Raw genomic sequence first — 24,644 nt, 5'->3', positions numbered from 1 at the left:
TGTGCTGGGAGATGGGGAATGGCTGCTGCTGGGGTGTTTGTGCTCAGCCATGGCCCATGAGCTGGCCCTGCCCTGCTCCTCTCTTACGCTGCCCACACTTGGATGGGCCTCAGGAATCATCCATGAGCCTGGTGGATCCATGAACCTCCTGGAGTGATGGGTATGGATCCAAATAGAGGATTCAAGCAAGTTTGGGACTGGGACATTGAGGTGATTGGTGACCATTGCCAGGTGTATGAAAGAAGCTGGATGAGTTGTGAGGAACTCACAGGCATTTGCAGCTCCACAGAAAACCAGAGCCTTGCAGTTAAAGCAACACCACTTGACACAAAACCCACCCCAAAACACAAAACACTCACACTGACCACAGGAAAAGCCTTGGAAAACATTGGAGAAAAATCTACCAGGTCCCAGGGGTCAGGGCTCAGCCATTCTGGTGATGAACCAGCATCAAGGGCTCACATGGCATCAGAGCCACCTCCACATGGCCCTCACCACCTGTAACCAGTGTCTCCAAGTCTTTCCTTCACCGGTCTCCAGGGACAGGGACCTGCACTGGTTGTTTCCTTCACAGCTGTGTCAGTGATGGCCCTTCGTGGGGTCCCAAACACCCTCAGAAACCTGGGGTTTGCTTCTGCCTTTCACTTCATTAGAGGTTTGTTCGTTGTTTCAGTAGCTGCAGTTCAGGATCATGGCAGCAGAGGGCTCATGAACATCTGAAATGCTCTTACAAGGCAAGGCTCTGTGCATCTTTTTCCTAAAGGCTTCAAGTCTGTTGTTGATGATGAGGGAGATTTCAGAAATAGTCAAACAGAGAGCATTTCCATAATAAATAGCAATAAAGCTAAATTTCTTCTATTTCCTTCCATGCTCAGTTTTCATTTTCTGTAATGGTGTCTGAGTATCTGAGTTGCCTCAGGTCACCCTGACTTGAGCCCCATCCATTGCTGGGTTTTCTCCAGACTCCTGAGTTTCGGAATGAACTCCCAGGAGACCTTGCTGGTGAAGATGGGGGCAAAGAAGCCGTGAAGAACCTCAGTCCTGTCTGATTGTACTCTTACAAAGTTCAGCAGGAGGCCCACGTCTCTTGTTTTAAGGAAACTGTGTAAGCTCGTCTTGCTGCCTTCATTCTCCCCTGCAGCTATGAAGTTCAGATCAGCTTTGGCATCACCTTTACATCGATGGACAAGGTTTCTGAATTCCTCCTCTGCAGCTTCCCCTGCTTCCACCTCCTGTGTGCTGCCTTTTTGTCCTGGAGCTCCATCAGTTCAGATGAGCAGCCTCACAAGATAAATGCTTCTTTTCATGGGTTCTCAAAGAAATCATTCTTGTGCTTGGAGCAGCCTGTCCTGTAAGGCTGCTCTGGTTTCCTGAGCTTCTTCACCTTTCAGGCCTGCTTCCACGTAACCACCTCATCTGCCATCCTCCAGTACGTCAAAGCCTTCTCTGCAGCCCACCAGCCTGTGCTCTGCTGCTGGCCTTCCTCCCTCCCCTCTGGTGACTGGGACCCCACTGTTTCCTGGTCACAACAGCCAAGGTGGACACTGACGTTCACATCCCTCACCAGCTCTTCCTTCTTGATCAGGAATAGATCCAGGTGAACATCACCCCTATTGGCCCACCAGGCAGACATGTTAAGAAGTCGGCCCAAGATCACCTCCTGGCCAGTGAGTGTCAGGGTCATTACAGTTCTCCATAGGAACCTGCTCATTGACTGGAGACATCCTAAGGTTGCTGACAGAAGATGTTTTCCATTTCTTCTCCACGGTCAAGTAATTTGTAACATCCAACTGGATGTACATGGCTAAGTCTTGGAACTGGGAGTGAGAGTGGCTGGGCACCTCACCTCACTGACTCCTGAGTCACCCATGTCAGGAAGACGTTGTCAATGAGCTCCAAAACCCTCCTTGTCCCCAGCCAGGAACCTGGGAGGTGTGGGACCATAGTCCTGCCCTTGGCCTTGCACAGCCCCACATCACACTGTCCAGGAAGGGCCCTGGGCAACGTGGGAGGGACAGGATCTGCCTTCCCAGGGCTGGGGGTCAGGGCTTGACCTTTGGTTAATGAAACACATCCAGGTTTACTCAGCATCTGAGAGACCTTTACTTTGCTTTTCCCGAACTGTCATCACTGCCTCCGGTTTTCTACTCTAACCAGATCCTGGAGACCGTTGCTCAGTAGTGTCCCTCAGTGAGACCCATTAACAATACCAGAAACTATGGAGTTTGAATCTGACTTTGATTTCTTGAGAAGTTTCTTCTTCTTCCCCTCAAGGTCTGATGTTCATGGACTCAGCACCAAAGCCACCAGAGGGGTCATTAAAGCGCCTTGGGCTGCTCCTGTGCTGCTGAGCTGGGCTGGGCTCCTGGGACAGAGGGAGCTCCTGGCAAGCGGCAGCGCTGCAGAGAGACAGCTCTGCCCAGGAGCAGCTCCTCTGCACACGCAGCAGGGCTGAGGGCTCTGCCTGGGGATCTCAGGGAGACGAGCAAGGCAGAGAGAGATTAAAGGTGGTCAGGACTGGGAGGATGACTGAGAGCTCACTGGAGGAGAAACCTTTGCAGCCCTTGCCATGGTAAGTCTCTGGGTGCAGGGCAATGCAGCTGTAGCTCCTGGAGGCATCTCCTAAAACTGGTACAGGCACAGCTGGTGGGATCTGTAAGGAGGGGGCTCTTGTCAGGCAATGTTGAACAGCTGTGAAACCGGGTGAGCCCCCAGGGGTGCCCAGGGCTGTCCTGCAGAGCAGGGTCCCTGCACCCCAGGGCTGTGCCAGGCAGGGACTCTGCCGCCTGCCAGGGTCAGCGCTCAGCCTGCCCGGGAGATCCCATGGCAGCAGCTGTGGGTGGAAGGAGCGACCCCCGGCAGGGCAGGCAGGGACCTTGTGGGGTTGGAGGGTGCTGTGTGGGTCAAGGCTGCTCAGAGCTCCAGATCAACCCCACGGACATGGCAGAGAGTCCTTCTGAACAAGGACATCAAGACAGCAACAGCTGCAAGGGAAGGAGTCTGTGCTTTCAGTTTTCCACTCTTGGTTGTCTGGGTGTGCAGTGGGAGATGGGGATTTATTTCTCTCTTTGGAGAAGACACTGAGACCCCAGTTCTCGTTAGGACTTGTCTGAGCTGCTCCTGAGCCCCTGCACACGCAGAGCTGCCCCTGGGCAGTGCCAGGCGGTGTGAGCAGGACAGAGCTGAGCACACAGCGGGTGGGACGGGGTCTGTGACACGGACAGGGAGCAGACCCAGGGACAGAGACACAGCTGCAGGAGCACAGCCATGGGCAGGAAGAGTTAACTGCTACCAGAAATGCTGGGGACAGGATTTAGGAACCTCTCTCACATCCCCTGCAGTGCAGACACATTTCCCAGTGCAACCCCTGATCTCCTCTCCTCTCCATCAGAGCCTCTGCCCCGAAGCCATGGGGTCCAGGTCCTGAGTCTCCACCTCAGCAGCTGGACCTCCAGGGGAAGGGTTCCTGGAACGTGAAACACAAAAAAGGTGCTAAAAGTACTTGCTCTACAGTGTCATTAAGTGAGTGGCAGCAGCACAGCCGGGTAAGGAGAAGGTTCCACAGCATGCCCGTCTGCCTTTCTGTCCTTGCTTTATTTCTCAGAAGCACTGCAGTGTCCTTCCCTGTTTCTCCACCTGTTCCTGGAGCTCTTGCTCTCTGGGGTTGGGGTGGGACATGCAGCTGAAATATTCCCATGGTATGCATGGTCTTAGGAGCAAAGCACCGTGACTCAGCCTAAGTAGATCTGCCGCTTATTCTTTTGTACTGCCAGCAGATTGTGGAAGTAGAGTATAAAACCCATCCTTATGGAGAGATCTTTGCATTTTAGGCTTAGTCTAAGTAAGTGGGACCGGCGGGCAAGGACTGAACCGGAACGGCGGGGCGGTTGGTCCTACGCAGGGACAGGATCTGGACGCGACCGAGCGAGCCTCTCGCGGGTGGCTGCGGGACAGTGTACGCGACTCTACGAGTCGAGCTTTTCGACCCTCGCGATCCGTGCACACGCTCGGCGAGTCCGTGTCTGGAGTTTCGGGGCTCGCGCGTGGCGTGGGGATGCGGGTTTCGTGGCGGTGTTTTTTTTTTTTTTTGGTGGGGGTTTATTTCGGCAGGGGCGGCGGGGTCGTGGTGGTGTCGTCGTGCCCCCCACCCGCACCTGCCGCCGCCGCCGCCGCCGTATAATTTCACTTCGTGTTCCGGCTCAGACTGCACGGCGAGCACAAACACCCCCCCCCCCGCCCGCACCCCAAAGCGCGGTCTCTCCCGCCCTCGCCTTGCCCCCCGCCCCCTCCGGCCCACCCGCGGGAAGGGCCGGAGGGGGTCGGCAACTGCGCGCGCCGCGCATGCGCGCTCTCCCCGCCGCCCGGCAACCGGCCCCCTGCCCCCCGCCAGGTGCCCAACGGTCAGTCGCTCGGAGTCAAGCCCGTCGGGCGGGCGGTCGCGGGGAGGCCAGCGCGGGAGCGTCTTGCCGATCGGCCGAGGAACCCCGCGCGCGGGTAGGCAGGGAGGCAGGCGGGCCGGGACGGGGAGACGGGGACGGGGACGCGGTGTCTCTATGCCTCCCCGGGGGGAGGCAAAGCCGCTGGCGGGGTCGGTTTCTTCTTCAGCCCGCGGCCGGGGCGGGCAGCGGGCCGAGGGACCGAGCGAGCGAGCCACCGAGGAAGAAGCGCGGGAGGCGGCAGCACGGGCAGGTGAGGGGGTTAGGCCTCCGACAGCGGGGCTGAGAAACCGCGGGACGCCCGCGTGCCCCCCCCCCCGCCCCCGTCCACCCCCCCCCGCCGTCCACCCCCGTCCACCCCGGGCACGGAGCCGGCAGGGACGCCCCGGCTTCCCGGGGGGGAGGCGAACTCGCTGGCGAAAGGCCGGGGCGGGGGGTGGGGAGGAACTCTGGGCGGGGATGGGCGGCCGGGCTCGCTGCGGCGGACTGGGGCGGGCAGGCGGTGGTTGGGGCCGGGGAAGGCCGCCGCCTGTGCTCTCATTGCCCCTCCTGGTACAGTGTTATTTGGAGCACAGAGTTTAGGGGATGGACAGTGAGCAATGAACGGTTATAGAGTTGCAAAGAAAAATGACCCTATCTAAAGGACAGTCTCTCCCAGGGTGTGAGTCTCTGCAGTGCAACCCTTTGCTAATTGCAAGGCAGAGAGCAGATGATTCAGTAAGTGGGGTTTATGGATCACAAATAGACATTAGTAGAAAAGATGCCCTGGGAAGGTTCAAAATATATGGAGGTACAAATGCCTGGGTAGAATGGATCAAATATATGGTGCAAAGCCTAAACGAGCAATTGCTATGCCTGTGCGGCAGGAAGGCCTGTGGCCCAAGTGGTACCCTTCCCTCTGGGGTGGAGCGAAGATTGACAGGGGATGGAGTGCATCTTAGCCTTATGCCAAGACTCTACGGCATGGAGAAATAAGTCGTGTCATACTCTCTCCCTACTGTTTCCAGCTTTGCAGGGAAAAATATCAAAATTCCCCTGGCATTTTCAGGAATAATTGGAAATCATACTGCCTGTCTCTCACGACGCGGCAGGAATGATACCAAGTTCCTAGGAACACGAGTAGGTGTGCAGAGACACGGGAAGTTGGTCCTCATATGTCCTCAAATGCTTCTTGAGTGGATCTTTGGTGGTACTGTGGGAAGATGACACTTCATTCCATTTTATCCCCCACTGGGAAGGTACCTGTGACGTCGTACAATTGGAAATTCCTTTTACCCTGGCATTTGAACCCTGTGATCCATCAGGGCAACAGAAAAAGGAGTTGAGGGCTTTCCTCTGATGACAGGGTTTATTTCAATTAGATTGGGGTCCCCAGAGGAGTCCCCAAGGAACACAAAGCAAGAAGTCAAGTTAGCTGCGGGTTCTGAGTCCTTTTTGTTTTGGTAGGTAACTACAAACAAGAATGTAGACGGGATAAATAACATTTATTTATAAGTTATACTAGACAAGCAGTTAAAGGAATCACCAAACAATTAGATGCTACTGGTAGAATGGCATGGGAAAATAACATGGTCCCAGATAGGATGTTGGCAGAAAAAGGTGATATATGTCTAACCACAGCTTCAGCAGAAGAATTGGCTGAGAATTCAGGTGTAGATAGTCCACTCATGGGATTGTTAGAATCTTGGTTTGGAATATTGAGAGAAATTACTTCTTTAATCGAAGTAACAGAAGCACTGATTTCTATAGCATGCTACATCATTGCGTGTCTGCGAGGACTTGTTCAACACCTTATTGGACAGCTCTATCAAAGCAAGTGCCTTTAGGGCCACTGCCATGCTCAGATAAAATGATCCTGCTAAAAGAAGGGGGGTGGTGCTGGCAGTGTGGGACAACAGCCTGTGTGCTTCAGGGTGGGGGCAGCGGCTGGTTCTGTAGTTAACAAAACAAGAAAAAGGCCCCTCCCGTCATGGGGTTGAAGTTTCTTCTGTCCAGGTTTTCATTAGTGTTGCCCCCATATCTACCAAAAATTCTACTTGTTTGTTCTTTTGGGTTTCTTCTTCCCAAAGCGGGAAGCACCACCCAGGCTGGTCCCCCAGAAGGACCAAAAGGTGACTGTGAAAAACAGAGTTTTCCAGGTTGCGCCCGGGTTACCCTCCGTGGTGTTTCGCAGGCTTTCTTCACTCTAGAATGGCGAATCCAGGCATTCTGTTCTCCGATATTGGTAGCAGTCAGGGGGTCTTGAAATGGACCTTCCTATTATGGTTTCAAAGTTTTCTGCAAAAGACTTCACATACTCGTCAGTAAAATGTGGCCCTCAATCAGAGGATCTAACAGCTGGGCCTCCAAGCCTTGGTATTATTTTGTGTATCAGTGTTGTAGTCACCTCCTAAGCTTTTGCTGTCCTGGTAGGGAACGCTTCTGGCCAACCTGAAAAAACATCAGTTAATACCAACAAATATCGGTACCCCCCTTTTCCTGGGAGTTCTGAACAATCAGTTTGCCATTGTGGTCCAGGCCCATTCCCTTTCCCCATTTGACCCATTTCTAGCTTGGGCATATTTTTGGGATTAGTCTGGAGGCAAAGATCACACCGCTGTCACCTCTTCCACAGTGACAGACAAATCTCTAGCTCCTGTCTCCCTAATCAAATGTTTGCGTAGTGGTTCTAGTCCCCAAGGCCCCTTCTTCTGCTCTTCCCTTCCTAAAGGCCAAACCAGGTGGGAGAAAGCCCCACTGTGTTTGCTTTTTCAGGAGAAAAATAAGTGCTAAAAAGCCACTTTGGGGGTGCCCAGGTGGATCCAGTGGTATCCAGACCCCCCCCAGAGGGAGCATCCCCCAGCACCCCCAAGTCCTTCGCAGGGCTGCTCTCAGGCCCTCCATGCCCAGCTTGTGTTGATACCCGTGGTTGCCCGGGGCAGCTGCGTCTCCCAGGCGAGCTGGGTCCCGCCCCGGCCCGCCCCCGGCTCCTCGCAGTGTCCCTTCCCCCGGGCAACGCGGCTCTTCCCCGCAAACACCCGCCGGTGCCGGCCGGATGGAGCAGGCGGTGGAGCCGGTGCCCGGCGCCGAGCGGCTGTGCCGGTGCGCGGCGCGGGGGCTGGGGGTGCCGGCGGAGCGCTGGGAGCGCTGGGCAGGCGGGGAGGCGGCGGGGCCGCTGCTGCGGAGCTTCCTGGCGGGGCCGGCGGGGCCGGCGCTGCTGCTCTGGCGGGGCCCGGCCGGGGAGCTGGAGCTGGGGCCGCCCCCGCCGCCCCCCGCCGCCCGCCGCAAGGGGCTGTTCTTCCTGCGGGCCCCCGGCGCCGGCCCCGGGGAGCTGCTCTGCGGGGACCTGCCCGCCGATGCCCTGCGGCACTTTGCCGCCCTCGTGGAGGAGGTGAGGATGAGGGGCCACGGGGGCAGGCTCAACATGAGGAGAAATTTGTTTGCTGGGAGGTGCCAGAGCCTGGCCCAGGCTGCCCAGGGCGGGTGTGGAGTCTCCTTCTCTGAGACATTGAAACCCGCCTGGACCCACCTGTGTGATCTGCTCTGTGACCCTGCGTGAGCAGGGCTTGGACTGGGGGATCTGCAGAGATCCCTTCAACCTAACCAGGCTGGGATCCTGTGAGGCCTGGGCAGCCCCGGAGGTGCAGAGGGAGCCCTGGCACCCATGAGTACCGGGTGCCCCTCGCACATGGCAGCGGGGAAGGTGTCCCCTCCTACAGACAGGCTCCTTGGCCTCCCTCCCTTCTCTGCTGATGCACTTGTACCCTTAACTCTGCCCTTTGCAGTACCATGGACGGCTTTAGAACTCATATAAACCACCTGAATGCTGATCCACATCAGCTCTGTCTATCAGTGGGGTCCTTGTGGGACTGATGTACCCACAGGTGCTGGAGGGGACATCTGCAGGTCACCTACTCCAAACCCCTGCTCAAGCAGGGCCATCCAGAGCCAGTTGCCCAGGGCCATGTCCAGGTAGCTCTTCATTATCTCTAAGGATGGAGACTTCACAACCTCTTTGAGCAACCTGGGCCAGTGCTCGATTACTCTCATAGTGAAAAAGTGTTTTGTGATGTTCAGGAGCCTCCTGTAGCTCAGTGTCGGGTTATCTCAGGTGGGCTGATGTTTTCTTAAAGAGATCGTCAAGAGGTTCGAGTGCTTTTGCTTTGCTGTGTTATTAGCCTGAACTAGACAATGTTGTTTCGGTTTATTCCTGATGGCTCCTCACCTGGAGAAGTCTCAGGAATGAGGCTGTAATGGGAAAGCAGAGGAGCTGCTGGATTTGAGAAGCTCTGATCATGATGTTTGGTATATTAAGATGGTGACTGATAGATTGGATTCCCAAGAGCAGGCTGCCAGACTGGTTATCCTGGTTTTGTGAGAAAACACATTATTTATACGGGGAGCTTTTGTTTTGATGAGCCCCGTGGTCTTGCGAAGTCTGCACAAACAGTGGTTTTGCATCACGGCTGGCCAATAGCATTGCAAGCACCGTCTGCTACGGGGAGATGGTGGGGTAGGAACACTTTGGCAGATCCTGTTAAATCCTGTTTTCTGAATGCCTTTGGGAGCCGGGATTGTGCGTCCCAGCTGCGTGTTTGCAGGCTTTGCTCTCCCCTGTGCAGACATGCAGTATTTCTGCAGGGAGCAGATTGTGCCTGGTTTTCATCCTATTTTCCTCTCAAGCTTCACTTGAAGGCAAAAGCAGCGGTGGTGCTGGGTCAGGCAGATGGGCTGGGTCTGCGTGAAGGTGAAAAAGGTCTTGAATTTCCTGGGGTTGGGGTCGTGTGTTCCTCTGCCCACACTTTGTCTTTATTCGGTGAGGGGTCACAGCTGGTGACCTTGTCCACTTGTTGCTTCACTCCTGCGGTGCCGAAGGGAACACACCTGCTCTGTGGGCTGGGGCTTCATCCTGAGTCCAGTTATCATTTTAACAGTCAGAAAGAAAATGAACGGCTATCATTTGCCTGGTTACAACATCACTGGCATTAGCAGTCCACATGCTTTAAGTAATAGAGACACATCTTGCTAATAATGCAGCTAAAACTGCTGAAGGTGAACTCGTCAGCACCTGCCCGTGTGTTCCCTGGGGTTGTGCTCCCCCTTCCCACGGCTCCCTGGGCACGAAGGTGGCTGGTCGGGTCTTCTTCGGGTCTACAGAGCCAGCCACAGTTCCAAAGAGTCTTCAGCATCCTGGGACAGCACCATGGAGGTGCTGAGCTGCTTTATTCCGTTTCAATTTTATGTCCATTTGCAGCTATTTTTATGCCTTTAGTCACCTCCCCCCCCTCCCCTACCCCCACCCTGAGTCCAGTAACACAAAGGGCTGTTGTTTGTCACTAGGGACAACCTGGCTTTGTTAGGCTGTTGCCACAGGCTGGTCCCAGTGCAGAGCCAGCCAGGATAGGTGACAGACACGGTGTTGCTGTCACAGCTCAAACAAGCCAAAAGCAGCTCAAATCTGGGCAAACCCCGACCAGCCCCACAACCCCATGCTGCCGGGTCAGTAAAAGTGCTGATAAAGGCAAAGCTCCTGTTTGGTGGGCTGCAGCTGGGACCTGGGGGACCCTCACCACCAGTGTATCCCAGGGGGTACCAGCAGACCTTCCCTTGCAGCACACTGAGCTCAGCCCAGCCCTGGCAGGCTCAAAGGGCAGCCTGACGGCTGTGCCCATGGGCAGGGACATGGGGACCAAGCACCGGGGACAGTTGTGAGGGCAAGGGACAGCAGCCCATGGGGCCATCTCCAGTTGCGGGCTTGAAAGGCTGGGAGAGCCTGGGGATGGGGCTGCTCACTTTGCCTACTGGCTTCCACCCTCCTTGGCTGCTTGGATTTGGGGAAAAGGGTGTTCTGCTGTATAAAGTGGGCCTGTAGAGATGCCCATTCATCATCAGCTGCCTCTATTTCACATGGGAACTGCTTGAGACAGCAATGAATATGGGTCTCCAGGCTTGGCCAAGCACAGACCTCAGAGCCTGGTGGCCCGTCCGTCTCCTGCTGCACTTTTTTCTCCATTGGTCTTCCGTGACTCCCGCTGTAGGTGATCGTGCCCATCCTAACGAACAAGAAGAACCATCAGGGCTGGCCACAAGTGGTGTCACAAGACATCGTGCGTCATGTCCACAACCTCAAAAGTACCATTTTCACAGTTGTTGGCCAAGTAGACGGCAAGACCTTGCTGCCTCTCCCAGCTGGCTCAGAGGGAATTGAGGACATTGATCTGGAAAATGAGAAATCGTGAGTACCACCCCAAAATAACAGGTTCTGGAAGGTCCAGAGAAGCAGATGCGTTTGTACATCAAGTTGTCATCGTGTCTGGGCTGCGTGCGTGCCCCTGTGGAACCCCAGGAGATGTGTGGGTGCAGTGGAATGAATCACTCCTCAGACAGGACGTGGTGCGGGTGGGATTTTGTGAGAAGTTACTGCTTCCAAGGCAGTGGGGTGACCTGTCCTCAGCTTCCCAGCCCACTTGGTGGTGTTTCTTGCTGAATTAAGTGAGTTAATGACTGCAGGGATGTAGAATATTTTGAGGGAGAATGGTATGGGGAGAGAGAATCTTGCTGGATGTGTGAGTCTCCAGGTCAGATCCTGAACCTGAATGGATCTGATGTGACAATGACTGGCTGTGCAGAGAGGTGGCGACTGGCTCTTCATTTCCACCATTCACTTTATGAACAGTGTTGTTGCCCACACTGCTGCAGACATTCAGCCATTTTCTCCAGAGTGTAATTCCTATATTAAACCAGTGACAAAATCTTATGGGGTTTGATTGTTTTGTGGTTTTGAAATGTGAAACCCTGTAAAATCCAGCTGCCCACACGGCCATTGGAAGTAGATCCAACTGAGCAATGCACATCAACAAAGTTAATCACGTACTCTGTTTACTACAGCATGGAACGGATAGATAAATCTCTGGTGTATGCCATGGAGTCGGCCATCATAGACTGGAGCCACCAGATCCAGGAGGCACTGAAGAAAGAGTCTTCAGAGCCTCTCCTGCAAGGCAGCAATCCGAACCCGAAGGTGGAGCTGGAGTTCTGGAAGAACAGGTACCCAGAGCAGCCTGGCCAGTGCACGGTGCCCTGTGGTGCTGGTTTTGTGTAGAGGGAGAGTGCTGGTGGTGGAGCTGCTAATTCCATGAGTTGAGAAGAACAGGCCACTTGGGGTTCATGTAGGCTTCAACTAAGGAAAATTGCTCCCGCACAGAAAATCATCATGATCTGCAAAGTGCCTGGGAGGTCACTGGGCAGCTGGCTGTGTTTTAACTTAGCCCCACCACAGGGGCTACACCTCAAGGGACTTTTTTCAGAAATGCCCTTTACAGGATCCCAGGCTGGTTGGGCTGAAGGGACCTCTGCAGATCCCCCAGTCCAAGCCCTGCTCACGCAGGGTCACAGAGCAGATCACACAGGTGGGTCCAGGCGGGTTCGAATGTCTCAGAGAAGGAGACTCCACACCCGCTCTGGGCACTCTTTCGTCACTGTTCACTAGGAGCCATCCACAGGAGTAATTGCTGATGGACACCTGCTGGGGGCTGTCTGGAAATGGTGCATCTCAGCTGGCTGCTGTTCATCTGTCAGGGCCAGAGGGGCTTTAGATGCTCAGGAGCCTGGGAGTGGTATTTCCTCCTGCCCTTTGAAAACCTTTGTGCTGTACTGGTTCAGGCTGACTCGGGGCAAAGCCCTGCTGGCTGGAGAGCTGTTGCTAATGCCTGCAGAAACACGATGGCTTTTTTTCAGCGATGTTCTGTCAGTAGCAGAGCTGCTGTCATGCTGAACTCAGCACTTTCTGTCCTGTAGGGTTTGTCTGTGCCTCATGCAGCTTTCTCCCATTTCCACAGTCCATGTGTAGCTGGAGGAAGCCCTGAATCAGGCCCAGGGGAAACAGATGATGTTGGGGGACAGCTGATGGCCCAGTGTAGGTGGGTAACATGGCCACCAGCATCCTGGTGTGCATCAAGAACAGTGTGGCCAGCAGGCCCAGGGCAATGACTGTCCCACTGTACTCAGCGCTGGGGAAGCCAAACCTCAAATCAGTTTTGGGCCCCTCAGGCCAAGAAAGACCTTGAGGTAGTGGAGTGAGTTGAGAGAAGGGAATAGAGCTGGTGAGGGGCTGGAGCACAAGTGTGATGGGAGCGGCTGAGGGACCTGGGGGGTTCAGCTGGAGAACAGGAGCTGAGGGGAGACCTTCTGATCTCTGCACTGCCTGAAAGGAGCTTGGAGCCAGGGGGGTCGGGCTCTGCTCCCCAGGAACAAGCGCCAGGAGCAGAGGAAACGGCCTCAAGTTGCGCCAGGGGAGGCTGAGGTTGGATATTAGGAAACATTTCTTCCCAGAAGGGGTTGTGAAGCATTGGAACAGGCTGCCCAGGGCAGTGGTGGAGTCACCATTCCTGGAGGGGTTGAACAGTCACAGAGATGACATTCTCAGGGACACGGGGCAGTGCCAGGGGTTAGGTTATGGTTGGACTGGATCTTGAGGGTCTCTTCCAACCAACTGATTCTGTGATTCTGTGTCTCGGTTGCTGTAGGTGTGATGACCTGGAATGCATTTACAACCAGCTGACAACGAGGAAGGTCAGGAACATGATGGAGCTGCTGGAGAGAGTTGAGAGCAGCTACATCCCAGCCTTCAAAACCATGCTAATGGATGTTGAGGCAGGTGAGATGCTGGGGCAACTTTACCACAGTGCTGGCTTCTGGCCTTTCTTCATGGCCTGGTGTGACTGATTTCAAGCCAAATCTTTCTAGTTTGTGAATTGAGACTGGGCTGCTTGTGCTTGAGTCTAGGCTTTTGTTTCCAGGCTGGGACAAGCTCCATCGCTGGTCTGTTGAGCCAGACTCTTGCCAAAGTTCAGGGTGAATGGGTTTGGGAATTTATTCTGCTGTAATAAAGTGTTTGCATTACTCTAACAGGACTCACCTCAACTTCCACCAGCTCCTCTGGTGTTATTATGCAGGAACGGGAGTTCAGACTAAGAGGACAGATCTTGTACCTAAGACTGCTTTGTTAGAGCGCTGCTTCTCAGGCTTTGGCCACTGCAGCCCGAATTTCCTTGCTTTGCTTTGCTTAGGGGAGTTGAGCGCAGCCCAAGGAAATATTGCAAATCCCTGTCTGTAGTGAAAAACAGTGTAGTCCTGCTGGTCTGTCCCTGCAGACCAACACAGCTGGACATCCATGTCCAACCCAGCTGCTCTCTGGCACAATGAAACCATCTAGACTGTGTTAGCTGTGCACGTGCTGGCAGAAAACACTGTTCTTCACCACTTCACGTGCAAACATTGAATCTCTTAAGGATCTGTGTCACACTCTGCATTGTGCAGTTTAAATGGGCTGGAGAAACACCCCTTATATAAGGAGCCAAGGGTTCATTGTTAAACTAATTAATACTTTAAGGGTTTAATCAAAATACAACAAATATTTGGTTTTAATCCGGCTACAGCGATACTAACCCTAATTGGATAATTTGGACTATAATTGTTAATTTCCATTACAGCGCAGTTCAGATTTGTGTGCACCTGCTTTTAAGTCTCTGCCCCTTTCCCTGGCATTGTACTGGTGTGGCTGCTGTTGGTGGATTTGCTGGGAGGGTGATGCTGATAGTGGGAGTCTCTTCTTCCTTGGTCTTGGGCCTTAGGGGTTATTTTTGCATGCATTCAAGCACTTCTGTCACTTCTTGTTGGTCCACAGGTTTAATTGCACAACGATCTGGTTTTATTAATGCTTGCGCTCTGGGGTAATTCTTCAGGGTAAAACCACACAGCTGTACAGAGCTAAGCTAAAGCTTTCGACGAGTCAGACATCAGTTGCTTTACTGTTGACAGGTTTTCTATTACAGTCAGGACTAGTGGGGCCGTCGTCATCTGCCCACTGGACAAGGAGTTGCTTGAGCCAAAACTGAGCTAAAAAGGGCTCAGGCCAAGGCTGTACAGCCTGTCGTGCTGTACAGCAAGGCCATGGCTCACAGCCATGGCAGCACTGTATTTTTGGTGCTGTTGGGCAAATTCCGTGTGACTTTTTAGCAGTTGTGGACTCAGGCTCTCCACGAAGCCCTGTCCCAGCTCCCTGTCCCCTGCCATCACATCAGCTTATTTCTGTTCTGGTTACTGCCGCAGGTGAGTGATGTTCACGAGTGAGTGACCTGCAGCACACAGGTGGCTGAGGGTGCTCGGTGCTTGTCAGGACAGTTTCTTTTCCCAGGCACTTTTCCATGTGGTGAGGCCAGCACCTAGCTGGGAACCCAGCACACCGCAGCTGGGTGGTTCTTACCGCTTCTCACGTCTCGCAACACAGCTTTGACTGAAGCTCAGGACGTTCACCTGCACCTGACACCCCTCAAGCGCCGCTTGGAAGACGTAGAGAGGGTTGAGTTCAGCGAGGTGAAGCCTTTCCTGCTCCCCCTGCTCCACGTGGTGTGTTTGATCTGGGTCACCTCCAAGCACTACAACATGCCCGTGCGGATAGTGGTGCTGCTCCAGGAGATCTGCAACCTTCTCATTGAGCAGGTCTGTGGCTGTGATGCCTGTGTTTGCAGTCCCCTGTGTCCCCTCTCCCCTTCTTCCTATTGTCCTTCCCTGGAAAAGTGATTCTTTAGGCAACATTTAACTTAATAAACAGGTTCAAATGTGTTCAACACAAGAAGTCCTTGTTTTCCATGATGGCAGAAGTGACCTCTCAGGTGTGATTTTGCTCTTCCAGGCCCTGGTGTACCTGTCTCCAGAAGACCTTCTGAAAGGGGACATGGAGGAGAGCCTGGGCAAGGTGCGAATGGTGCTCGGTATCCTGAACATGTTCAAAGAGGCATTTGAGGAGAGAAGGGAAAAACTGCACATGTATTATGAACCAGGCCAAGAAGTGAGGGAGTGGGACGTCAGCTCCACGATGGTGTTTGCGAGGCTGGACACCTTCCTGAAGAGACTGGAGATGGTGGAGGTGAGACTCTGGTCTTGAAAAACATTGCAAACCGTCAGGAGAACTCTGTAGCCAGGAGATCACTTGCTGGCATCTTTCCTTTCTATAGCTTCACCTGATACCAGGGAATGGGGCCACTCTTTTGCTGTTAGGTCTCCTGTTACAGCGAGTCTAAGACTGTGTTTTACTATGTCCTGCTCAGTGCATATGTAAGCTGGTCAGGTTGATAGGTGTGTTTTTTGCTCTCAGGAGTCCCGTTGGACTCCTTGCTCCTGTTGGGGCAAGAAAAGGAGGATTACTGGAGGTGTGGTTTGCACAGCTGTAAATAAAGCAATGTAATCTCCCAGGTCTCCTGGTGCCATCAGAGACAGATTTAGGTTATGGTTGGACTCAATGATCTTAAGGGTCTCTTGCAACTGAAATGGTTCTATGATTCTATGACACCCTAGAGCTGGGTCCTGCCTGTCTTGGAGAGGCCAGATGGCAGGATCCCCTTGGCTGTGCCACGTGGGCCTGGGGAGGAGCAGGGACACGTTCCTCACCAGGTTGTCCCTTCGCATCCTCATAGTCCATCAAACTGGGGTGCTGTGGCTCAGGGGTGTCCCTGTTTGCCAGATCTGTCACCTGAGGCAGGGACATTGGGGTGTCATCCCTGAGCTCCCAGTGTGGCCAAGGGCTCCTTGAGCCACAGGAGATGTTCTGCAGAGAGCAGGTCCGAGTGTGAATGTGGGAGCTCCCTATGCTCTCCTTACCACATGGCTGTGTCTGGAGACCACAGACATACAGACACCATATGTACCTGTTATACAGACACTGTATATACCTCTTACACAGATACTGTATGTACCTCTTGTACAGACCTTGCATGTACCTGTTATGTCTCACGTGGCTAACCACACACATTCATCTGCTCTCCACACACATCCCAAATGAATTTCTTTGTTGATTGTTGCTGCGTTCTCAGTGTGTAGGGTTGGATGGCCAGTGTACAGGTTGCTGGTGTTTGCAGTTTTACTGCTTTAAATGTGCCATATACTTTCATGTGTTCCTTAATTAACTATGTTGAAAACTGTCATGACTGGTGCCTATTTTAAAAGTATTCATAATGATGGTTTCCAGGAGGGTTTGATGTGAAATAAACCAAATTATGCTGGTCAGTGTAGAGAGGAATATAAATAGACACAGGAATAACTGCAGGTTATCATGAGGACAGTGTTGGTGACAGGTTTACTGGGACCCTGTAAAGGCTCTGGGGCACTGACTGCTGGGATTCCATGGATGCCATGGGCACACTGTGGATATGGGCTGCAGACAAAAGCCAGTGGGGAGGTTTTGAGCTGGGGCACTGTGCGTTTTGACCAGTGTCTGTTTCCTCCTTCCGTGGCTGTCCCACACTCCAGGGACAGTAGAAGCTGCAGTATCTGGAGTCAGAGGGAGAGCCTGCGGAGTGAGCTGTAAAACAATAATTAAAAGCATAGTGCACACCAGCCTGTTAATGAGGAAAACTGCTGCATCTCTCTCCGTCTCAATTTCCCCTCATCACTTCATTTCAAGCAACCTTGCAAGACAAAGCAAGGGACAACTGGTATTTCCACATTATTTTTTTGCCTTACTAGGTATTTGTTCAAGCGGATGTGCTGGTGTGTCGAAGTGAATATGAATGCATATGTGCATTTGTTTTCGAATTTTCATAAAAGCTGCAGTTACACTGGTGCATGGGTAGCCCATGAGCACGTGAAGAGGGAAGGATCCCTTTCCTTTGGTTCGTTGCACTGTTTCATATTACGTGTCTGTGGTAAAACCTGCTGCCCTGCTCGGGTGGCCCCAGGACAAGTGCAAGCAGAGAGTGGCCACCAGTACATTCCTGTGCACATTTCTCCTGGTCCTCTGAGACAATGGATGTTCAACCAGCCCTTACTTGGCCCTACCTAGGGAGACAGATGAGGTGGGATGGCAGCAGAGCTGCCCAGTGCTGCCACCACCACTGGGGGAGCGGGACATTTTCCCAAGAGGTGACACTGCCAGGCTGCAGAGGATGGGAAGGGAAGGGAAGGACCCGTGTGCCACCTCAGCAGAGAGGGCCAGCGGGGCAGGTGCTGCAACACCCACTTGGACACGTGGAGGTTTGACTGCGCAGGAGCTTTGGACAGTTTGGGTACCTGTAAATATTAGAAATCTGTCCTTGGTTAATACCTATAAAATTGGGATTCTTAGCTATGCTGGATGACATATAAGAGTCTCATATCCTGCTTTGGATCTGTCCTTTAAATACACTTAAAAGCGATTTTACAGTTGTCATGGTATTTCTAGTGGCTGCAGCAGGTCTCACTGGGCAGGGACGTGTTACGAGCAGCCACTGATGCTCAGGACAGGCAGATCAGGCTCCCCCCTTCCCATCCCTGCCACCCAGCCTGAGCACCAGCGCTGTGCTTGGGAAGGTCCCTCAGCAAGTGCAACTCTGTCGTGACAACTGTTGTCATCTTCTTTTGTCAACATCATGACCTGTGTCTCCCTCCGTTGACTTTGAAGGATCTCCTGGCAACTTCCTTGGACTTGATGAAGCTGGAGAAAATTGAATTCAGTGGGATTAAAGGGAAGACCCTGGGCCAGCAGGTCCTGGACATGTATGAGGAATTCCAGGAGGCATACAAGGTGTTTTCAGAGCGAACCTATGACTGTCTTGACCTGACCAACACGGTAGGTGGGACCAGTTTGCGGGAACATCAGGAACATGTGCATGTTTCCAAAGCAGCAGTTTCCTGCTATCTTCTTCCCAGCTCTTTCCTCCTTTCATTATGATCTGATCTGGTACTGGAGGGAACAGGGAGCCGCTGGCCTTTCCTGCAGAGATTTGGGACTTCTTGCACGTCTATATCTAACATATCTTGCTAGATCAGCACCTTAGATCAGTGCAGCTGGGAAACTGGGATTTCCATGAGTTATGCACAAGCTTTTGCTGTACATGGTGCTTGCTGAGGTATAAGAGCTATACCAACACCCACATCTCTTTGCTTTCCTGCTCTTGGTATTTACCATGTTTCCCCAAAAATAAGACCTACCCCAAAAACAAGCTATAGCGTGATTTTTCAGGATGCTTGAAATATGAACCCTATTCAAAAAATTAGCCCTAGTTACAGTTCATAAAAAAGTCAATTTAAATAGGGTCCAGGCAGCTATACATGTAAAAAAGTAAGCATCTTTTGCAGCAAAAATTAATATAAGACTCTGTCTTAGTTTTGGAAAAACAAGGTAGTTTGCCTGATGAGGGCCAACTCAGATCGTCTCTGGGATGTGTTCGCTCCTGCCTAGATGAACACATGGCATCTGGGGCTCTCAGAATTCAAGGATGCTCTATTTTATTATCAGTAGTGCTTTAATTAAAGGAATATTCCCAGCCCTCTGGGACCTGCCTGGTGTGGGGATGGGTGGCTCGTGCTTTGCTTCCTGCAGCTCCCAGTACATCTCTGCAGGGGGTGGCACGTCCCCAGTGTTTCTTGCTGGAAAGCTGCTTGCTCCATAGCACCCCTCCTTCAGCAGGGCAGGCACAGAGGAGAGGTGACAGTGGCTCTGCAGGAGGTGGCTTGGGTTTGGTGACCCCATGGCCATTTGTGTGACTCTGAGTCATGTTTGTTCTTTCAGTGCTCTAGTTTTGCACCCTCTGCCACTGCTGGAGCCGTTTTTTTTAGCTAAAACATGGCATCTGGATCTGCTGGAGCTCAGCAGTAGCAATAGTAAAAGCTATTTCCTTGCACTTTGTCCTTTGGAAAAGAGACACATGACCTCATTTTTAGTGGTTTTGTCCAAGCTAGAACAGAAGGACTGTCACGGACTGTCAAGTTCAGTCTTTGATTTGGACTCTTTTACGTGTAGGAAAACAAATATAGATGTTACTCTTGAAGTTCAAAGGATTTATTACAATTGAAGCAAGAAAAGCAGTGCAAGAAGATGATGGAAATTACAGAAACCCAGTACTGTTGAGTTTGAAAAGGACCTCTGGAGATCACCCAGTCCACCTTCCCTGCTCAAAGCAGGCTCAGCTAGAGCAGGACTGTGACTGGTCAGGTGAAATATCTCCAAGATTACCTATGTCCAAGTGTGGAGACTCCACAGCCTCTCTGGGCAACCTGTGCGAGTGTTTTGAAACTGCCTCACTCACAACCAGCTCACCATGGAACCACAGGCTTGTTTTGACTTGAAAGTAGGTTGGATTTGGGACTCAGCAGGTGCATCCGTGGGTTTTCTGGATGATGGTGTGGTCTTCAGGCCAAGTGGTGGGGGAGAGGGTGTGGAAATAGTCCATCTTGCCTGTAGGCTGAAGATAGTGCCATGTGGGCTGTGGAAAGCCCTCAGGACCAAAGGGTCCCTCCCAGAGAAAGGGCCAACATCTCAGCCATGGGACAGCACAGAAATGTTCTCAAGCTTCGTGAGGACTTTGCCACGTTGCGATGGCTGAAGATTGGCCAGAGGCGTGGCTTAGTTCACGGTGAATAAGAGAGGGCATCTCTGGATCGAGGAGTTACAGGTACCTTCCTAGTGCCATCTTGCAGCCTCACAGCTTGTGTTTTGCCTTTGTGCAGGACTTTGAGCAGGATGCCTTTGGTTTCCAGCAGAAAGTAGAAGACATGGACCGTCGGCTGGGCACCATTTTCATCCAGGCTTTTGATGACGCCTCCAACTTGGACCACGCCTTCAAGGTTTGTTTATCGCTCCCTTGCTCTTCCCTAAAAGGGAAATCAGGGCACCCGGCTCGGTGAGAATCACGCTGAGGAGACCAGGCAGTGCTGGAGCCACAGGCACATGGGGCTGGTGTTTGCTGGTGGGACAGTGGGACTTGTAGCTTTTGGGCTGCTCTTGGTTTGGGATGCTCAGGCTGGTGGGTCCCTCACAAAGCTTTTGGATGCCAGGAGATATATTTGTGTCTCTCTCTGCAAGTCGGGGGAAATCATGCTTTTTCTAGGATTTCCTGGTGAGAATTGATATTGTTAGTATCAATTTGTTAATATTATTAATACATGGATCTGTTTCAGTTTTGGAAACAGGTTTTCTAGAAACAAAGCTGGTTTATTTATCAATTAATCTATCTTGCAGAAATAATAAATGGTATTTTTTTAAAAAAATCAATATAAGCATTTGTAGAAAAGACTTTAGCAAGTGACAGTGTTTATCTTTGTAAGTTTTTTGAAAAAAATAGAAAATCTTGAAGCATTTGAAGAACAACAGTTGGAATGTGGTCCAACCCCAGAGAAAGTCTGAGAGGCCCCGTAACAAAGGGAGCAAATTTCCTTTTTCCAAAGTGCCCATCGGTGCGGACAGTATTGAAGCATCTGGGCTGGGGAGGAAGGTCCCAGCTGATCTCTCTGCAGGAGTCGGGGTTGTAAATTTTTCCCCTCTTCTTTTCCTGCGTGTTCACCCCAACAGCTGCTGGACATGTTCGGGAGCCTTTTGGAGCAACCGGTAGTCGCTGCAGATGCTGCTGGCAAATACTCCGTCCTCATCAGCATGTTCAGCAGGGCCCTGGACCACGCCAGGCTGATCTACTCCCGGCACATCCAGGCAGAGCTGAAGCTCGGTAGGTAGAACGTGCTGAGTAAAATGGGTTTTACAGGGAGTTTGATTGAGGTTAATTTGGGGGGGAAATGATTTATTTTTCTAAGGAACCCAAAACTTTACAAATTGCAGATGTTTTCAGCCTCTGTAGCTCCTAGTGGCAATGGAAATGCCTGGGAAAGCTCTGTTCTTAGTATTAAAGCAAATAATTGGTTAGGAGTAAAAATACCCTTTTTCAAATGTGTATGCATGATATGTGACTGGGAATGGAGACACATGCTGAGCTTTTCTCCCAGCGAGGCTGTGACAGGAGGTTTCTCTCCACATTTGTGTGCTGCCTCCAACACCCCATGGGACCTGCAAACCCACTCATGTGCTCCTCAGAATGAATTTATTTTGTTTCCCTTACAATGCTTAAAATGCAAAGTATGCGAGTGGGACTTTGTAACCAAGGGTTTAATCAGCCTTTTCCAAGTTTATTATTCCCCGTGACTGTTGGCACAGGGGGGAATGGGTGGATTTCTATCAGATTATGAGGATTCAAGTGTGTCATTTTGAACAATAACCTATTTACTTGCCTCAGAAAGGTCATACTGGAACGAGACAAGTCCTGGACTGGAGAGAATCATGGAGAGAATCATTTGCTGTGAATTTGTGGTTATTGTTCTGTGGCTGTTAGATAAGGCGGACAGAAGTAACTCCTGGTCAGAAATCCCTATGTCAGTGTTTGTGAGGGGCGGGGAATGTGTCCCAGGCAAGGGACACCTCACATCAGCTCAGGTTTGGACATAGTCTGGGCTTCTCGTTCGATCTCAGCTCCTTATTCAAGATCCAGAGGCACTCGCCTTGGTCACAGACCTACATCAGTGTGGCAGATGTTGGATTTAAGGAAGGAAGCTGGGAAATCAGAGCAGTTTTCTGCAAATGAGGTTCTGTTGTTGCATCTTTGGGGTTACAAGTGCAGCGTTCAGTCAAACGCTGTTCCAATGTGCCCTCCCCAGGATCCCCCCCTGTGCACAAGAACATGCCGCCGGTGGCTGGAGCGCTGCGCTGGGCGCAGGAGCTGCGAGCGCGAATCCAGGTGCCGTTTGATCACTTCAGGCACATCCCACATCTGTGCGTGTCTGTTCCAGCTAAGTTGCTTTATGACCACCTTGCTATCTTCTCTGTAATCAATCTGATTTTCTTTCTGTGGTGAACATTATCCCATGCTTATAGCTGAAATAATTCTTAGTCAAAGAGGTGTGAAGTGGTTGCACTGGTGCTTTTCAGCTTCCTTGTGATCATTATTTTTTTTAAGAAACTCATTAACTGGATTTGTTTTGAAGCGATTAAGAGGCACAGTGGGCTATTCAGCTTTCAGACATAGTTCCCGGGTTGCAATTGAAAGAGGTATCAGAACCTTTCCTGCTGCAATCCCACTCAGCATGTTCTCCAGGACCTCCTCAGCTGCAAGTCCTGGTTCTGGCATCATCCAAACTGTGAATAGCAGAGAAGTGCTGGGCTGGACTCAGCTGAGATGGGTCGATGGAGCTGGGTTTGCATGTTGGGGAGCAGATGAGCATTTTGTTGGGCAGAAGAAAACTTTCTCAGCGTTAAACAAAGGAGCCATCTCCCAAGATCAAGGAAAGAAACCAATGCTGGTATATTTATCACCCAAATGCTTGTTATAACGGATGGTGTCAGGGAAGTATGGCCTCATACTCACAGCTGGCACCACATGAGACAACATTTAAGAGCTCTGTAAGCAAGGCAGTGTTGGACTTATGACAACTGAGGGTGTTCTAGGGACTGCACCTGGTAGCTCACAGGAATGGCTTCACGTGTGCTGGTCAGGATTCTGTGTAAATGGATCCACTTTTTTAATGTACTTGACCAAAATAACTTGACCGTCACTGTGCCATGTTTGTAACCTTCTCTCACTGTATCTTGCCATTAAGTGTCTTTAAGTGCACAGTTATTCTGCAGCAGCAAAGACATTGGTGCAATGAAACAAACTCTTGGGCTGTTCCCAGCACAGAGCCCAAGTTATCATGTCTGATTTGAACCTAAATGGCAAATTTTTGTCCACCATGAAGGACCCAGATCTGCATTTCACACTGATTTTCTGTCCTCTGTTTAGAGTAGTTAATAACATGCTCTGCAACGGTGGTGACATGATGCTGTTGAAAGGGAAAAAGGATTAAAAAGGAGAAACAAAAGTGGTTTTGCTGGGATTTACTTGGATTTGCTCAGAGGACTTGTTTACTTCCAGCAGGTTTCTCAGCACTTGCCCAGCGGTGACTGCTCAGGCGCTCCTTTTTTCCAGCTTTTGGTTAAGTTAATTCAAGTTTTGTCAATATGTCCTCCAAAATCAACAACCATCTTGAGGAAAACTTGGATATTGTAGATGAAACAGTGGGGAAAAGACAGCATGATAAGAATTCCTCTGGCCTGCTGTTCCCTGGGCTGTACAGCCCTGGCAGCGTGGCCAGGGCTCTGCCTCCCGCACTCTGGGACACCTTTGCTCTTCGGTTTGAGGGGCATGAATTGGGCACCGCCAAGAGCTTCATCTGCCGGGAGCCACACTCTGCTTCTTTCTGTGCCTCTTTGACCTCAGAAAGTGGTGGCTGGTGAGCAGAGGTTGCCCTGCTCTGTGCAAACACCGGAGCATTGAGTATGTTACGGAGACCAGTGTTCCTCCAGCAGCTCTGGGCCCTCGTTCTTCCCCCAGGACGTGGTTCTCATTTGCCAGTTGCCATGCAAACACCCGCAAAAGGGCGCACTGGGGCTTGGAGAGCTTTTGTGCAGTGAAATGGTTTTGGGCGATATGGTGGGGTTGGAATGTAAGATCCCCAGCCAGGCTCTGCCTGCAAGGTGGTGGGTGGTTTTGGGAAGGGGTAAATAGAGACTGCAGCCTCACAGGGCTAAATGTAACGCTGAGCTTGTCTGTTGTGCCACCAGCTGCTTGGACTCTGCTGAAGGAAGAAGGGTGATAGAGAAGTATGAAGAAATGATCCAGCTGCTCGACAGGTAAGTGGTGGCTCAGGCATGACTGTAACTATATGAAAAAAAGCCAAACCTTATAGAATCATAGAATTGTTTTGGTTGGAAGAGACCCTCATGTCCATCCATTAACACAACCCTGGCACTGCCCCGTGTCCCTGAGAACCTCGTCTCCACGTCTGTCCACCCCTCCAGGGATGATGACTCCACCACTGCCCTCGCAGCCTGTTCCAATGCCCGACAGCCCTTTGGGGAAGAAATGTTTCCTAATATCCAGTCTGAACCTCCCCTGGTGCAACTTGAGGCCATTTCCTTCTCCTTCTCTAAACCACCTTTCAGCACATTTGCAAGCCCAGGGCCTGAGAATGTCTCTTTCTAAGCCAGAAGGAATTTTGTGATGAGAGAGGAGGAGGAATCCTTTGCTACACACCACAGTCTTTCTGTGATATCTTGAAATGAGAAGTTTGCATGGGAGGGACAGGGGCTGTGCAGCCCAGCAGAAATGTTGGAACGAGATTCTTTTGGATGTAGGAGATGCTGTGGTAGAAAACCTGAGCTGACCAGAAGTCTCAATCCACTTGTGCCCATTCACAGTGTACTTACCGTGGCTGTAATGTGTGTATTCCACAAGTGGGAGTGGGATTCGTTGCACCTCACTTAATATCTTAATGTTTGATGCTAAAACTGAACTGATTGCTCTGAGCTTTTGAATGTTTGTCCCCAAATTTGAATCCTCTGCTAAGAATGGTACTTGGGGGATCTTTGTTTTCCTGACTTGATGCTGTCACTGG

The 24,644-nt window shown here is 51.7% G+C and overlaps 2 protein-coding genes across 2 annotated transcripts in view; both read left to right on the top strand.

The window, feature by feature from the left end:
- Positions 1-4,171: 4,171 nt before the first annotated feature.
- Positions 4,172-11,573, top strand: LOC139826713 (dynein beta chain, ciliary-like). Its single transcript, XM_071803118.1, has 3 exons — positions 4,172-4,494; positions 10,454-10,650; positions 11,304-11,573. The coding sequence occupies exons 1-3, from the start codon at positions 4,342-4,344 to the stop codon at positions 11,515-11,517; spliced, it is 564 nt and encodes a 187-aa protein (XP_071659219.1). The 5' UTR covers positions 4,172-4,341; the 3' UTR covers positions 11,518-11,573.
- Positions 11,574-14,706: 3,133 nt separating this feature from the next.
- The window catches only part of LOC139826687 (dynein axonemal heavy chain 9-like), a 56,629-nt gene continuing 46,691 nt past the window's right edge, over positions 14,707-24,644 (top strand). The window contains exons 1-7 of the mRNA XM_071803098.1: positions 14,707-14,915; positions 15,109-15,342; positions 17,851-18,018; positions 19,899-20,015; positions 20,740-20,890; positions 21,870-21,984; positions 23,812-23,880. Coding sequence (XP_071659199.1) covers positions 14,859-14,915; positions 15,109-15,342; positions 17,851-18,018; positions 19,899-20,015; positions 20,740-20,890; positions 21,870-21,984; positions 23,812-23,880 — 911 coding nt within the window. The 5' untranslated portion in view covers positions 14,707-14,858. The remainder of the gene's footprint in view (positions 14,916-15,108; positions 15,343-17,850; positions 18,019-19,898; positions 20,016-20,739; positions 20,891-21,869; positions 21,985-23,811; positions 23,881-24,644) is intronic.

Source organism: Patagioenas fasciata, unplaced genomic scaffold, assembly GCF_037038585.1.
Source record: "Patagioenas fasciata isolate bPatFas1 unplaced genomic scaffold, bPatFas1.hap1 Unplaced_1, whole genome shotgun sequence".
Taxonomy (NCBI): domain Eukaryota; kingdom Metazoa; phylum Chordata; class Aves; order Columbiformes; family Columbidae; genus Patagioenas; species Patagioenas fasciata.
Note: the sequence above shows the minus strand (reverse complement) of the source record. Positions and strands in the feature narration are given on the sequence as shown.

Excerpts from the sequence above, each read along its gene's own strand:
- LOC139826713 (XM_071803118.1), top strand. The coding sequence starts at position 4,342 with ATGCGCGCTCTCCCCGCCGCCCGGCAACCGGCCCCCTGCCCCCCGCCA. Across the intron at positions 4,495-10,453 it reads CCGAGGAACCCCGCGCGCGG|GTGATCGTGCCCATCCTAAC; the intron begins GTAGGCAGGGAG and ends CTCCCGCTGTAG. Across the intron at positions 10,651-11,303 it reads GATCTGGAAAATGAGAAATC|CATGGAACGGATAGATAAAT; the intron begins GTGAGTACCACC and ends TGTTTACTACAG.